Source organism: Leucoraja erinacea, unplaced genomic scaffold (assembly GCF_028641065.1).
Source record: "Leucoraja erinacea ecotype New England unplaced genomic scaffold, Leri_hhj_1 Leri_214S, whole genome shotgun sequence".
Taxonomy (NCBI): domain Eukaryota; kingdom Metazoa; phylum Chordata; class Chondrichthyes; order Rajiformes; family Rajidae; genus Leucoraja; species Leucoraja erinaceus.
Window position 1 is genome coordinate 143401 of NW_026576115.1, and position 15326 is coordinate 158726.

Below are 15326 nucleotides of genomic sequence, written 5' to 3' on the forward strand. Positions count from 1 at the left end.
GCGAATGGCATGTTGGCCTTCATAACGAGAGGAGTTGAGTATAGGAGCAAAGAGGTCCTTCTGCAGTTGTATGGTGAGATCACACCTGGAGTATTGTGTGCAGTTTTGGTCTCCAAATCTGAGAAGGGACATTCTTGCTGTTGAGGGAGTGTAGCGTAGGTTTGCAAGGTTAATTCCCGGGATGGCGGGACTGTCATATGCTGAGAGAATGGAGCAGCTGGGCTTGTACACTCTGAAAGGATGAGAGGGTATCTTATTGAGACATATAAGATTATTAAGGGTTTGGACACGCTAGAGGCAGGAAACATGTTCCCGATGTTGGGGGAGTTCAGAACCAGGGGCCACAGTTTAAGAATAAGGGGTAAGCCATTTAGAATGAGATGAGGAAACACTTTTTCATACAGAGAGTTGTGAGTCTGTGGAATTCTCTGCCTCAGAGGGCGGTGGAGGCAGGTTCTCTGGATACTCTCAAGAGAGAGCTGGATAGGGCTCTTAAGGATAGCGGAGTCAGGGGATATGGGGAGAAGGCAGGAACGGGGTACTGATTGGGGATGATCAGCCATGATCACATTGAATGGCGGTGCTGGCTCGAAGGGCCGAATGGCCTACTCCTGCACCTATTGTCTATAGTCTATTGTCTCAAGTCTCGTCAGAAATGCATAGAGACATCCGATGTTGAATGCATTGTAGACAATACACCTCTTGGCAACACATTGCACAGATACTTTCACAGTATTGTTCGATTAGGTCACAACATCATAGAAACATAGAAACATAGAAATTAGGTGCAGGAGTAGGCCATTCGGCCCTTGGAGCCTGCACCGCCATTCAATATGATCATGGCTGATCATCCAACTCAGTATCTCGTACCTGCCTTCTCTCCATACCCTCTGATCCCTTTAGCCACAAGGGCCACATCTAACTCCCTCTTAAATATAGCCAATGAACTGGCCTCAGCTACCCTCTGTGGCAGAGAGTTCCAGAGATTCACCACTCTCTGTGTGAAGCCTGAATCGCCTCAGCGCAGAGGGAGAACAAGGAGGGAAGAGACAAAGACTTTAAGACTTTTTGGCTTCCATCACTGTGAGGAGGTGCCTGGTAAACTCACTGTGGTGGATGTTAAATTTGTGTTTATTGTGTGTTTTTGTTATTTTTATTATATGTATGACTGCAAGGCAACAAAATTTCGCTCAGGTTTGAATGACAATAAAGGATGCTTACTTACTTTACTTACTGAAGGTTTAATGCAAAATCCATCCAAGCTCGACCCAAGGTCAGGATTGAACTGGGTACCTGGGGTTACAAGTCAGCAGCAACTGAGTACTGTTGCTCTCCCATTAAAGTTGCTTGGAACCACCGTCCCATGGAGTCCCAGAGTCATCGAGTGACACAGCGTGGAAACAGGCCATTCGGCCCGATTTATCTACTCCGACCGACATGCCCCTTCTACACTAGGCCCCACCTGCCCAAGTTTGACCCACATCCCTCGAAAACCTATCCTATCCATGTACCCCCTCAAGAGTCGGGAGTCAAGAGTGTTTTATTGTCCTGTGTCCCAAATAGGCCAATGACATTCTTACTTGTCTCTGTCTGGGATCTCTAACAAACGCATCTCAACCATCTGAGAAGTTCCAGTGGATGAAGTCTCCACGTTTGTTTCCACTGCTTGTGAGCTTGAGAAAAATCCATCTGCCCTTGACATTGAACCCGATCTTTACATGGGTTGATTCCCGCCGCCGTATCTCCAGCATGGGCAGACCGCCAGCGTGGGCGTGCCGCGTTTCCGCGCGGTTTTCAGGCGATGGTGAAGCCGACCTTCGCCTTGGTTGCTTGACCTTTCCCGGTTGGAGGTCCCAGAGGTCAACATGTCTGTCCATCCCGGGCCGTCGGAGAGAGAGTGTGGGAGGGGGGGGAGGGGCGGCTATGACTTTTTAGCGGGAGCTTTCCTTGCTCCTCCTCCCTTGGCATTCGCGGCAGTCCTCCCGGTGGTTTTGGCGTTGCCCGCCCCCTTGGCGTCGGCATTCCCGCCGCCCTTCCCCGCCGCCGCCCCTTTCGGCCGCGCCCCGTTTTTGACGCCCCCCTCCTTGGCTCGGCCCTTCGCTCCATTCTCGGCCTCCTTCGCGCCCTCCTTCTTCGCGCCCTCCTCCTTCACGCTCTCCTTCTTCCTCACCTCTTTCTTGGACTTGTCGGCCGACACGTTGGCGGAGACGGTCGGAACCTCCGCCTTCTTCTCCGCCTCTGCCGCTGCTGTGGGATATTAAAGAACAAAATATGTTTGAAACATATAAGATTATTAAGGGTTTGGACACAGCTAGAGGCAGGAAACATGTTCCCGATGTTGGGGGAGTCCAGAACCAGGGGCCACACACAGTTTAAGAATAAGGAGCAAGCCATTTAGAACGGAGACGAGGAAACACTTTTTGTCACAGAGAGTTGTGAGTCTGTGGAATTCGCTGCCTCAGAGGGCGGTGGAGGCCGGTTCTCTGGATGCTTTCAAGAGAGAGCTAGATAGAGCTCTTAAAGATAGTGGAGTCAGGGGATAAGGGGAGAAGGCAGGAACGGGGTACTGATTGGAGATGATCAGCCATGATCACATTGAATGGCGGTGCTGGCTCGAAGGGCCGAATGGCCTACTCCTGCACCTATTGTCTATTGTCTATTGTCTAAACTAAACTAAACTAAAAGGTGTCAACCCGAAATGTCACCTAGTCTAGCTCTCCAGAGATGCTGCCTGACCCGCTGAGTTACTCCAGCACTCTGTGTGTCCTTTTGTGTATTAACCACCATAAAGTCATAGAGAGTCCATAGAGTGATACAGCATGGAAACAGGCCCTTCGGCCCAACTTGCCCATGCTGACCAACATGTCCCATCTGCACTAGTTCCACCTACCCACCTTTGGCCCACATCCCTCCAAACCTTTCCTATCCATGTACCATTTCTTTCTTTTAAAATCATTTTATTGTTTTTTCCCCCAACAAACAAAAATAAAACATAAAAAACAGAGCAAAAAGAATAATGATAAACACAACAGTGATATTGATACATAGGGATCAGGATTATATTAATAACAGGTATAACCTAATATGAGACCAGTGTCAAAATACACATTGAATCTAGACCTCCCGATCGCTATGTAAATATAGTTAAATGTTTAAAAGGGAAACTTATAAATGTAAAACAAAACACCAAGATAAAAAGACAAAAAGAAAAGGAAAATAGGAAAAAACAAATCCCCCTTAAACTAAAGGAAAAAATAAATAAAAAATAAAAATATGAATAAAAGTAAAATAAATAAATAAAAACTAAACAAAGCAAAACAGAATCTGAACTGAGAATTTCAACAATTCAAGTCTGTTTTTCGTCAAGTCCGTTCCACCATGTAAAGGTTAAATAATTTTTAAGAGGGAGCAATTTATGTTGTATGAAAATGTTCAATAAATCTTCCCCAAGTCTTATCAAACTTAACCAAGGGTTCAACAATGTCACTCCTGATTTTATTTCTAAATTTAAATATGATATCGTTTCCGAGTGCCACTGGAGTGTGGTCGGAGGGTTGGAGTCTTTCCATTTAAATAAAATAGATCTTCTGGCGATTAATGTGGTAAAAGCAATCAACCGATGGGCGGAGCGGGACAATTGAATAGAATCTAACATTGGTAGCCCAAAAATCGCAGTAATAGGATGAGGTTGTAAATCTATACCTAAAACGACAGAAATAGTATCAAAAATGTCTTTCCAATATTTTTCCAAAAGTGGGCAGGCCCAAAACATATGGGTCAGTGAGGCCACTTCAGAGTTACATCTGTCACAGGTAGGATTTATATGACCATAAAAATGAGCAAACTTATCTTTTGAGGGATCTGGGAATAACTGTGCACAGTTCCCTGAAAGTGGAATCTCATGTAGATAGGGTGGTAAAGAAAGCTTTTGGTGTGCTGGCCTTTATAAATCAGAGCATTGAGTATAGAAGTTGGGATGTAATGTTAAAATTGTACAAGGCATTGGTGAGACCAATTCTGGAGTATGGTGTACAATTTTGGTCGCCTAATTATAGGAAGGATGTCAACAAAATAGAGAGAGTACAGAGGAGATTTACTAGAATGTTGCCTGGGTTTCAGCAACTAAGTTACAGAGAAAGATTGAACAAGTTAGGGCTTTATTCTTTGGAGCGCAGAAGGTTAAGGGGGGACTTGATAGAGGTCTTTAAAATGATGAGGGGGATAGACAGAGTTGACGTGGATAAGCTTTTCCCACTGAGAGTAGGGAAGATTCAAACAAGGGGACATGACTTGAGAATTAAGAGACAGACGTTTAGGGGTAACATGAGGGGGAACTTCTTTACTCAGAGAGTGGTGGCTGTGTGGAATGAGCTTCCAGTGAAGGTGGTGGAGGCAGGTTCGATTTTATCATTTAAAAATAAATTGGATAGTATATGGACGGGAAAGGAATGGAGGGTTATGGTCTGAGCGCAGGTATATGGGACTGGGGGAGAATACGTGTTCTGCACGGACTAGAAGGGCCGAGATGGCCAGTTTCCGTGCTGTAATTGTTATATGGTTATATGGTTATATGGACCTATGCACTCTGTGAACCACCTTGAATTGTATCAGAGCTTGTCTTGCACACATTGAAGATGTATTGACTAATTGAAGAATCCTCTCCCATTTCTCTATAGATAAAGAAATTTGGAGTTCTCTTTCCCAGTCTTAATTTTATCAAATATATCTATTTGTAATTTCAAAATCAACTCATAAATTGTCGTTATTAATCCTTTCAACTGTAAAAAAGTTTCCAAAGTATCGGATTGACGTGGTAGCGGAAAAAAGGGGTATAGCCTTCAAAAAATGGTCTAATTTGTAAATATCTAAAAAAAGTGTGAATTTGTTAAATTATATTTATTGGAGAGTTGTTTGAAAGACATAAAACAACCATCCAACAAACAAATCACGAAAAGCTACTAATCCCTTCCTCTTCCATAACAAAAAGGCTTGATCAGTACTAGAAGGTTGGAAGAGAAAATTGGATAAAATAAGACTCGATAAGATAAAATCATTTAGTCCAAAAAACGTACGAAATTGAAACCATATTCGGAACCTATGTCTTATAATTGGGTTAGTTGTCTCGTAATTGTAAACGAGGCCCCTAGAATAGAAGCTTATTTTATCCTTTTTTTTAAATTCTATTTTATTTTTTTAATATGTTTTAATATTTATTATTTATTTATTTTTATGATACTGACTGTAAAGGGAAATTCATTTCGTTGTCTCTAATTGAGACAATGACAATAAATTTGAATACAATACAATACAAAGCCAATGATAACCCTTGTAAGGAATCATGTTTTAGGTTTATCCATCCTGGGCATTGTATCTTTTAAATGCTATTATAGTCCCAGCCTCAACTACCTCTTCCAGCAGCTTGTTCCATACACCCACCACCCTTTGTGTGAAAAAGTTGCACTTCAAATTCCTATTAAATCTTTCCCCCCTTCACCTTAAACCCATGTCCTCGATTCCCCCACTCTGGGTAAAAGACTGTGTATTTGCCCTATCTATTCATCTCATAATTTTATACACCTCTCTTGTCTTCCTGCGCTCCAGAGGGTAAAGACCTCGCCAGTCCCAGGATCAGGGTCGATCGAACCTGATCACTGGTTCTGTCTATGTGGAGTTTGCACGTTCTCCCTGTGATCCATCAAAGGGTCTGTTGAAATATGTCAGATGAGAACACCAAAGGATATTGTGAACTACTTTGGCCCCCCTACATCTGAGGAAGGATGTGCTGGCTCTGGAGAGGGTCCAGAGTAGGTTTACAAGAATGATTCCAGGAATGAGTGGGTTAGCGTATGATGAGCGTTAGACAGCACTGGGCCTGTACTCACTGGAGTTTAGAAGAATGAGGGGGGGACCTCATTAAAACTTACCGAATAGTGAAAGACCTGGATAGAGTGGATGTGGAGAGGATGTTTCCACTAGTGGGAGAATCTAGGAGCAGAGGTCACAACCTCAGAATTAAAGGATGCTCCTTTAGGAAGGAGATGAGGAGGAATTTCTTTACTCAGAGGGTGGTGAATCTGTGGAATTATTTACCACAGAAGGCTGTGGAGGCCAAGTCAGTGGATATTTTTACGGCAGAGATAGATAGATTCTTGATTAGTGCGGGTGTCAGAGGTTACGGGGAGAATGGGGTTAGGAGGGAGAGATAGATCAGCCACGATTGAACGGCGGAGTAGACTTGATGGGCCGAATGGCCGAACACTTATGAGTTTGCAGAGATTACAGAGGCTAATCGATACAGCCCGGTCTATCACAGGTACTGACCTCCCCACCACCAGCCAATATCATCAAAGACACAACTGTGTCGCCCTTGAAGCTTATTTATGGTGGCAGGCCGCCTAAGAGCACAATACTAATTACAAAAGTAGACAGAGGCTGAGGCTGTAAGGTAAATGTTACCTTGAAGTCTGTTGATAGTTTATATTTTATTTTTTATGTTTTTATTTTAGAGATACAGCGTGGAACCAGGCCCTTTGGCCCACTGAGTCCGCACCGCCCAGCGATCCCCGCACACTAACACTATCCAACACACAATAGACAATAGACAATAGGTGCAGTAGTAGGCCATTCTGCCCTTCGAGCCAGTACCGCCATTCAATGTGATCATGGCTGATCATCCCCAATCAGTACCCCGTTCCTGCCTTCTCCCCAAATCCCCTGACTCCGCTATCGTTAAGAGCCCTACCTAGCTCCCTCTTGAAAGCATCCAGAGAACCAGCCTCTGAGGCAGAGAATTCCACAGACTCACAACTCTGTGAGAAAAAGTGTTTCCTCGTCGCCGTTCTAACATTAGGGACAATTTCCACATACACCAAGCCAATTAGCTTGTATGTCTTTGGAGTGTGGGAGGAAACCGAGGATCTCGGAGAAAACCCACGCGGTTACGGGGAGAACGTACAAACTCCGCACAGACAGCACCTGCAGTCGGGAACTTGATGGAAGAGAGACTGGTGTGACTCAGCGGGTCGGACAGCATCTCTGGAGGAAAGGAATGGGCGACGTTTCGGGTCGAGACTCTTCTTCTTCAAACTGGTGGAGCTGCTGCCTTACAGCGCCAGAGACCTAGGTTCGATCCTGACCTCAATTGCTGTGTGTGTGTGTGTGTGTGTGTGTGTGTGTGTGTGTGTGTGTGTGTGTGTGTGTGTGTGTGTGTGTGTGTGTGTGTGTGTGTGTGTGTGTGTGTGTGTGTGTGTGTGTGTGTGTGTGTGTGTGTGTGTGTGTGTGTGTGTGTGTGGAGTTTGCACGTTCTCCCTGTGACCACGTGGGTTTCCTCCGGGTGCTCCGGTTTCCTCCCACCCTCCCAAAGGCGTGCGGGTTTGTAGGGTTGTAGCAGTCAAGAGGGAAAGATAGATCAACTGTGATTGAATGGCAGAGTAGACTAGATGGGCCGAATGGCCGAATTCATGGACTTACATAGAAACATAGAAACATAGAAATTAGGTGCAGGAGTAGGCCATTCGGCCCTTCGAGCCTGCACCGCCATTCAATATGATCATGGCTGATCATCCAACTCTGTATTCCGTACCTGCCTTCTCTCCATACCCCCCGATCCCCTTAGCCACAAGGGCCACATCTAACTCCCTCTTAAATATAGCCAATGAACTGGCCTCAACTACCCTCTGTGGCAGAGAGTTCCAGAGATTCACCACTCTCTGTGTAAAAAAAGTTCTTCTCATCTCAGTTTTAAAGGATTTCCCCCTTATCCTTAAGCTGTGACCCCTTGTCCTGGACTTCCCCAACATCGGGAACAATCTTCCTGCATCTAGCCTGTCCAACCCTTTAAGAATTTTGTAAGTTTCTATAAGATCCCCTCTCAATCTCCTAAATTCTAGAGAGTATAAACCAAGTCTATCCAGTCTTTCTTCATAAGACAGTCCTGACATCCCAGGAATCAGTCTGGCGAACCGTCTCTGCACTCCCTCTATGGCAATAATGTCCTTCCTCAGATTTGGAGACCAAAACTGTACGCAATACTCCAGGTGTGGTCTCACCAAGACCCTGTACAACTGCAGTAGAACCTCTCTGCTCCTATACTCAAATCCTTTTGCAATGAAAGCTAACATACCATTCGCTTTGTTTACTGCCTGCTGCACCTGCATGCCTACCTTCAATGACTGGTGTACCATGACACCCAGGTCTCGCTGCATCTCCCCCTTTCCCAATCGGCCACCATTTAGATAATAGTCTGCTTTCCTGTTTTTGCCACCAAAATGGATAACCTCACATTTATCACATATTTAATTGGCTCCTCTGTAAATTCCCCCCCTAAAGTGTGCAGGGAGTGGATTAGAAAGTGGGTTAACATAGAACTAATGTGAATGGGTGATCGATGGTCAGCATGGACTCGATGGGCCGAAGGGCCTGTTCCATGCTGTATATCTCTAAACTAAAATGAAGTTTTGTAGTCTTTTCTTCAGTTTTTTGAGTTTACAAGATTTGCAGTGTTTTACTTTCCAAATGAGTATCTCCCTGAGGTAAAGCTATATTTAACCATTATCTGTTTATCTAATGCAGCAGTGTGTGACATTTCACACAGAAGTTGGGCAAATATATGAAAACTATGTCTGCAATGTGTTGTGCCTTTAAAGGTTTCAAACACTAGATTCTTGTCCCTAATTCAGTTGCGATGGAATCCATTCGTCACGGGCTCGAGCTGCACAAATTCCCCTTCCTTCACCATCTGCATCTTGCAGGAAAAATGTTCGGCCATGATCATATTGATGGGCAGTGCTGGCTCGATGGGCCAAATGGCCTGCTCCTGCACCTATTTTTCTATGTTTCTCTTGTTCTATCTCAGCATCTCTGGAGAGAAGGAATAGGTGACGTTTCGGGTCTAAAATTCTCAAGGGTTTGGTCAGGCTAGATGCAGGAAAAATGTTCTCGACGTTGGGGGAGTCCAGAACCAGGGGCCACTGTTTAAGAATAAGGGATAGGCCATTTAAGACTGAGATGAGGAAAAACTTTTTCACCCAGAGAATTGTGTATTTGTGGAATTCTCTGCCACAGAAGGCAGTGGAGGCCAATTCACTGGATGTTTTCAAGAGAGAGTTAGATTTAGCTCTTGGGGCTAACGGAATCAAGGGATATGGGGAGAAGACAGGAACAGGAACGGGGTACTGATTGTGCATGATCAGCCATGATCACATTGAATGGCGGTGCTGGCTCGAAGGGCAGAATGGCCTACACCTGCACCTATTGTCTATATTTCTATGTTTCTATTTTTCTATATTAAATCCGTTAATTTGAAACGGGGTGTCACAGTGGCACAGTGGTAACATTACTGCCTCACATCACTGGAGATAGTGGTTCGATCCTGACTACAGGTGTTGTCTGGTGAATGAGTGATTCAGGGGCAGTTTCTTCCCAGCTGCTATCAGGCAACGGAATCATCCTACCACAACCAGAGAGCAGTGCTGAACTACATTGGTGACCCTCGGACTGTCCTTGATCGGACTTTGCTGGCTTTACCTTGCACTAAACGTCAATTCCCTTATCATGTATCTGTACACTGTAAATGTCTCGATTGTAATCATGTATTGTCTTTCCACTGACTGGTTAACACGCAACAAAAGCTTTTCATTGTATCTCGGTACACGTGACAATAAACTAAACTGAGACTGAACAGACTGTATGGAGTTTGTACGTTCTCCCTCTGAACTGCGTGGGTTTTCTCCGGGTGCTTCAGTTTCATCCCACATGCCAATGAGGTGCAGGTGGGATCAGTAGAGTGTCCCTCATAGCCAGGGCAACGAGCACTGCCACTCCACCTGGGGCCCCTAGGGGGAGCAGTTACTCTGCTGTCAGAGGAGGAGGAGGCTATGAGAATGCAAGGTGACTTGGACAGGTTGGGTGAGTGGGCAGATGCATGGCAGATGCAGTTTAATATGGATAAATGTGAGGTTATCCACTTTGCTAGCAAAAACCAGGAAAGCAGATTACTATCTAAATGGTGTCAAGTTGGGAAAAGGGGAAGTACAACGGGATCTGGGGGTCCTTGTTCATTGGTCACTATAGTAAGCATGCAGGTACAGCAGGCAGTGAAGAAAGTGAATGGCATGTTGGCCTTCATAACAAGAGAAGTTGAGTATAGGAGCAAAGAGGTCCTTCTGCAATTGTACAGAGCCCAAGTGCGATCACACCTGGAGTATTATGTGCAGTTTTGGTCCCCTAATTTGAGGAAGGCCATCTTGCTATTGAGGGAGTGCAGCGTAGGTTTACAAGGTTAATTCCCAGGATGGCGGGACTGTCATACGCTGAGAGAATGGAGTGACTGGGCTTGTACACTCTGGAGTTTAGAAGGATGAGAGGGTATCTCATTAAAACATATAAGATTATTAAGGGTTTGGACACACTAGAGGCAGGAAACATGTTCCTGATGTTGGGGGAGTTCAGAACCAGGGGCCACAGTTTAAGAATAAGGAGTAAGCCATTTAGAACGGAGACGAGGAAACACTTTTTCTCACAGAGAGTCGTGAGTCTGTGGAATTCTCTGCCTGAGAGGGCGGTGGAGGCAGGTTCTCTGGATACTTTCAAGAGAGAGCTAAAAATAGTGGAGTCAGGGGATATGAGGAGAAAGCAGGAACGGGGTACTGATTATGGATGATCAGCCATGATCACATTGAATGGCGGTGCTGGCTCGAAGGGCTGAATGCCCTACTCCTGCGCCTATTGTCTATTGTCTATTGTCTATTGTCTATTGATACGGGGAGAAGGCAGGAATGGGGTACTGATTGTGGATGATCAACCATGATCACATTGAATGGCGGTGCTGGCTCGAAGGGCCGAATGGCCTACTCCTACACCTATTGTCTATTGCCTATTGACCTGAGAACTAGTGACGGGATCTAGGGAGTGGGCAGGGCCGAGGATGTTCTGGTTGGGTTGCTCCTAGGCCTGGCCAAGCCGGCCATCCGCGGGTCACAGCACCAGGCGGAAGTGGGCTCTGCTCGGTCCAGATGCTTGCCCCTTTACCGCTGTTATGTCCTTGCCCGGGTGGCATCAGAGAGGGACATAGTTGTAGTTATTTAGTATATTTGTAAGGATTGTAACAGTTGTTTGAAAATGTTGTGCCTGGATAATGTGGTGATTTTGTACGGTGGTGGTGGGTGTGTTCCCACGGTTTGGTTTTTGTATCGTGAGCGTAATTATTAAATAAATTATTGTTGATACAAAAAAAAGAGGTACAAGTTTGTCGGTCAATTGGCCCTCCGTGAATTGTCGGATAGCGCTGGTGTGCGCCGTGGATCGCTTGCTGGCACGGACTCGGTGGGCTGAAGGGCCTGTGTTTCTATCTCTAAACTAGACTAAACTAAACTAGACTCACGCCCGCAGGTCCATGTAACATCCTGGTGAATATCTTCTGCACCCTTCCCAACGTAATGACTTCCTTCCCGTAGCTGGGCGAGGGGAACTGTACGCAGTGCTCCAAGCATGGTCTCACCAAGGACTAGGGGTTGCCAACGTGTCCCGTGTCAGCTGGGACATCCCGTATATTTGGGCTGAATTGGTTTGTCCCGTACGGGACCGCCCTTGTCCTGTATTTGACCGCTACTACTCAGGTCGAGGGGACTGTCGGGTCGGAGCGCCGCGTCCAGGCCCCGCCTCATCCCGTCCCGACGTAGTGCAGCCCGTGGAGTGCAGCAGCAGCGCCTCGCCCGTGGTCCCATCGGTCCGCCGGCCAGCTGTCCGACCTTCGGACCTTCGCTTACCGCCGACACCACCGACACCCCTCCTCCTTCTCACGGCCGATCATCGGTTCACGAGTTGGACGGGGCGCCGGACTTTGCGCGCGGCCCGGGCCAAAACTCCTCAGCTGGCCCGCCGGCTGGGCTTTGTGTGCAGTCCAGCACCCGGGCCAACTCATCATTCACCCAGACACGGTCAACCAAAATTGTCCATGGGGAATTTGTCCCGTACTTTGACCTTTTGTCACCTAATTTGGGAGTGAGGAAGTTGGCGACCCTACTGACGACTTGTACAGCTTCATCAAATGTGCCAGTCTCTGCGCTCAATGCCCTTCCCAATGAGGGTGGATGAGCCAAACCTCCCACACAAACGCTCCACAGCTCTCTCTGTCTCTGCATGCTAATTATCTTAAATATGTATTTCCAGATAACTGACTGTACTGCCATCAAAAACAACTTCTTCCCATAATCCCCACCAAAACATTCCACGCCTTTGAACACCTCCCTCCTGTGTGACCTTCACTGCTCCAAGGGATTCAGTTGTGTCTTTTATAACATATAAGGTGGAACAAATTTCACAAGAAAACCGAACACGGAACGAGTTCTAAATTGGGGGGAGATTCCAGAAATCGGAGGTGCCAAGGATACTTGGGAGCGCTGGTGCAGGATTCCCAAAAAGTTAATCTGCAAGTCGAATCAGTAGGTAAAGAAAGCAAACTCAATGCTGGCATTTATTTCCAGAGTAGTCCAGAGTGGTTGTACACAAAAACAGGGATGTAACGCTGAGGCTCTATAAGGTGCTGGTCAGGCCGCATTTGGAATAGTGTGAGCAATTTTGGGCCCCATATCTGAGGAAGGATGTGCTGGCTCAGGAGAGGGTCCAGAGGAGGTTTACAAGAAAGATCCCAGGAATGAGTGGGTTAATAAATGATGAGCCTTTGACAGCACTGGGCCTGTAACTTATTTTCACCGAGCTCACAGCTAACAATGGCCTGTTTCCTTTAGCATCATTGCTTATTTGCATATCTTTCATTCATTTCTTCTGTATCTCTCTACATCACCATCTATATCTCTCGTTTCCCTTTCCCCCCCGAATCTCAGTCTGAAGAAGGGTCTCGAACCGAAACGTTACCTATTCCTTTTCTCCAGAGATGCTGCCTGTCCCGCTGAGTTACTCCAGCTTTGTGTGTCGGTCTTTGGGCTTGTTTGGCTTAGTTTGGAGGTACAGCGTGGAAACAGGCCCTTCGGCCCACCGAGCCCATGGCAACCATTGATCACCCCGTATACTAGCACTATCTTCCACACCGGGGAGAATTTCAAATTTGACCGAAACCAATTAACAAACAAACCAGCACGACTTTGGAGTGCGGGAGGAAATCGGAGCAGCCGGCGAAAAACCCACGCAGGTCACGGAGAGAACGTACAGACTCCATAACAACAGCACCTGGGGTCGGGGTCGACCCGGGTCTCTGCGACGGTAAAACAGCAGCTCTACCCGCTGCACCACAGTCCCGCACATCTCAGTGACCCGGTTATAACGGATTGCAGTATTTTCCCAGTGGCGGCAGTGGAATGTTAGGGTCTTTTTGGTCGTCTGTGTGATGGACTGGGCTACGTCCACAACTCTCTGTAATTCCTTGCGGATTTGGGCAGAGCTGTTCCCGAACCGTGGGGTGAAGCAACCCGACTGTATGCTTTCCCTTGGTGCATCTGAGGGAGTGCAACGTAGGTTCACCAGGTTAATTCCCGGGATGGCGGGACTGTCATACGCTGAGAGAATGGAGCGGCTGGGCTTGTACACTCTGGAGTTTAGAAGGATGAGAGGGTTTGTTACTGAAACATATAAGAACAGAGACAAGGAAACAATTTTTCTCACATAGAGTTGTGAGTCTGTGGAATTCTCTGCCTCAGAGGGCGGTGGAGGCCAGTTCTCTGGATACTTTCAAGAGAGAGCTAGATAGGGCTCTTATAGATAGCGGAGTCAGGGGATATGGGGAGACGGCAGGAACGGGGTACTGGTTGTGGATGATCAGCCATGATCACATTGAATGGCGGTGCTGGCTCGAAGGGCCAAATGCGGGTGTTGGAGGTTATGGGGGGAAGGCAGGAGACCATTCAGCAATAGTTGGGTCGATCACCTGGCTAGTAACGCAGAAACGTTGCAGGCAAGGGGGGCTTATGCTTGGCTCGCGGTGCTGGAGTAACTCGACAGCCGGAGAACAAGGGTGGGTGACGTTTCAGGTCGAGAGCTGAAGAAAGATGGCAACACGAAACGTCACCTATCCATGTTCTCCACAGATGCTGCCTGACCCGCTGAGTTACTCCAGCACTCTGTGAAACGTCACCTATCCATGTTCTCCACAGATGCTGCCTGACCCGCTGAGTTACTCCAGCACTCTGTGAAACGTCACCTATCCATGTTCTCCACAGATGCTGCCTGACCCGCTGAGTTACTCCAGCACTCTGTGAAACGTCACCTATCCATGTTCTCCACAGATGCTGCCTGACCCGCTGAGTTACTCCAGCACTCTGTGAAACGTCACCTATCCATGTTCTCCACAGATGCTGCCTGACCCGCTGAGTTACTCCAGCACTCTGTCAAACGTCACCTATCCATGTTCTCCACAGATGCTGCCTGACCCGCTGAGTTACTCCAGCACTGTGTGAAACGTCACCTATCCATGTTCTCCACAGATGCTGCCTGACCTGCTGAGTTACTCCAGCACTCTGTGAAACGTCACCTATCCATGTTCTCCACAGATGCTGCCTGACCTGCTGAGTTACTCCAGCACTCTGTGAAACGTCACCTATCCATGTTCTCCACAGATGCTGCCTGACCCGCTGAGTTACTCCAGCACTCTGTGAAACGTCACCTATCCATGTTCTCCACAGATGCTGCCTGACCCGCTGAGTTACTCCAGCACTTTGCATCCTTTTGTGCATTGACCACCATAGTCATACAGCATGGAAACAGGCCCTTCGGCCCAACTTGCCCACACCGGCCAACATGTCCCAGCTACACTAGTCCCACCTGCCCGTGTTTGGTCGATATCCCTCCAAACCTGTCCTATCCATGTAACTGTCCAACTGTTTCTTAAATGATGGAATAGTCCCTGCCTCAACTACCTCCTCTGGCAGCTTGTTCCATACACCCACCACCCTTTGTGTGAAAAGGTTATCCCTTAAATTCCTATTAAATCTTTTCCCCTTCACATTCCTGGGATGTCAGGACTGTCTTATGAAGAAAGACTGGATAGACTTGGTTTATACTCTCTAGAATTTAGAAGATTGAGAGGGGATCTTATAGAAACTTACAAAATTCTTAAGGGGTTGGACAGGCTAGATGCAGGAAGATTGTTCCGATGTTAGGGAAGTCCAGGACAAGGGGTCACAGCTTAAGGATAAAGGGGAAATCCTTTAAAACCGAGATGAGAAGAACTTTTTTCACGCAGAGAGTGGTGAATCTCTGGAACTCTCTGCCACAGAGGGTAGTTGAGGCCAGTTCATTGGCTATATTTAAGAGGGAGTTAGATGTGGCCCTTGTGGCTAAGGGGATCAGTGGGTATGGAGAGAAGGCAGGTACGG

General features: G+C 46.9%; 1 protein-coding gene across 1 annotated transcript in view; it reads right to left on the reverse strand.

Annotated features, from left to right (window-relative positions):
* Positions 1 to 1921: 1921 nt before the first annotated feature.
* Positions 1922 to 15326, reverse strand: part of tmie (transmembrane inner ear) — a gene marked incomplete at its 5' end in the record, with an annotated part of 47300 nt that continues 33895 nt past the window's right edge. The window contains one exon of the mRNA XM_055666222.1: positions 1922 to 2247. Within this exon, the coding sequence (XP_055522197.1) occupies positions 1922 to 2247 (326 nt within the window). The remainder of the gene's footprint in view (positions 2248 to 15326) is intronic.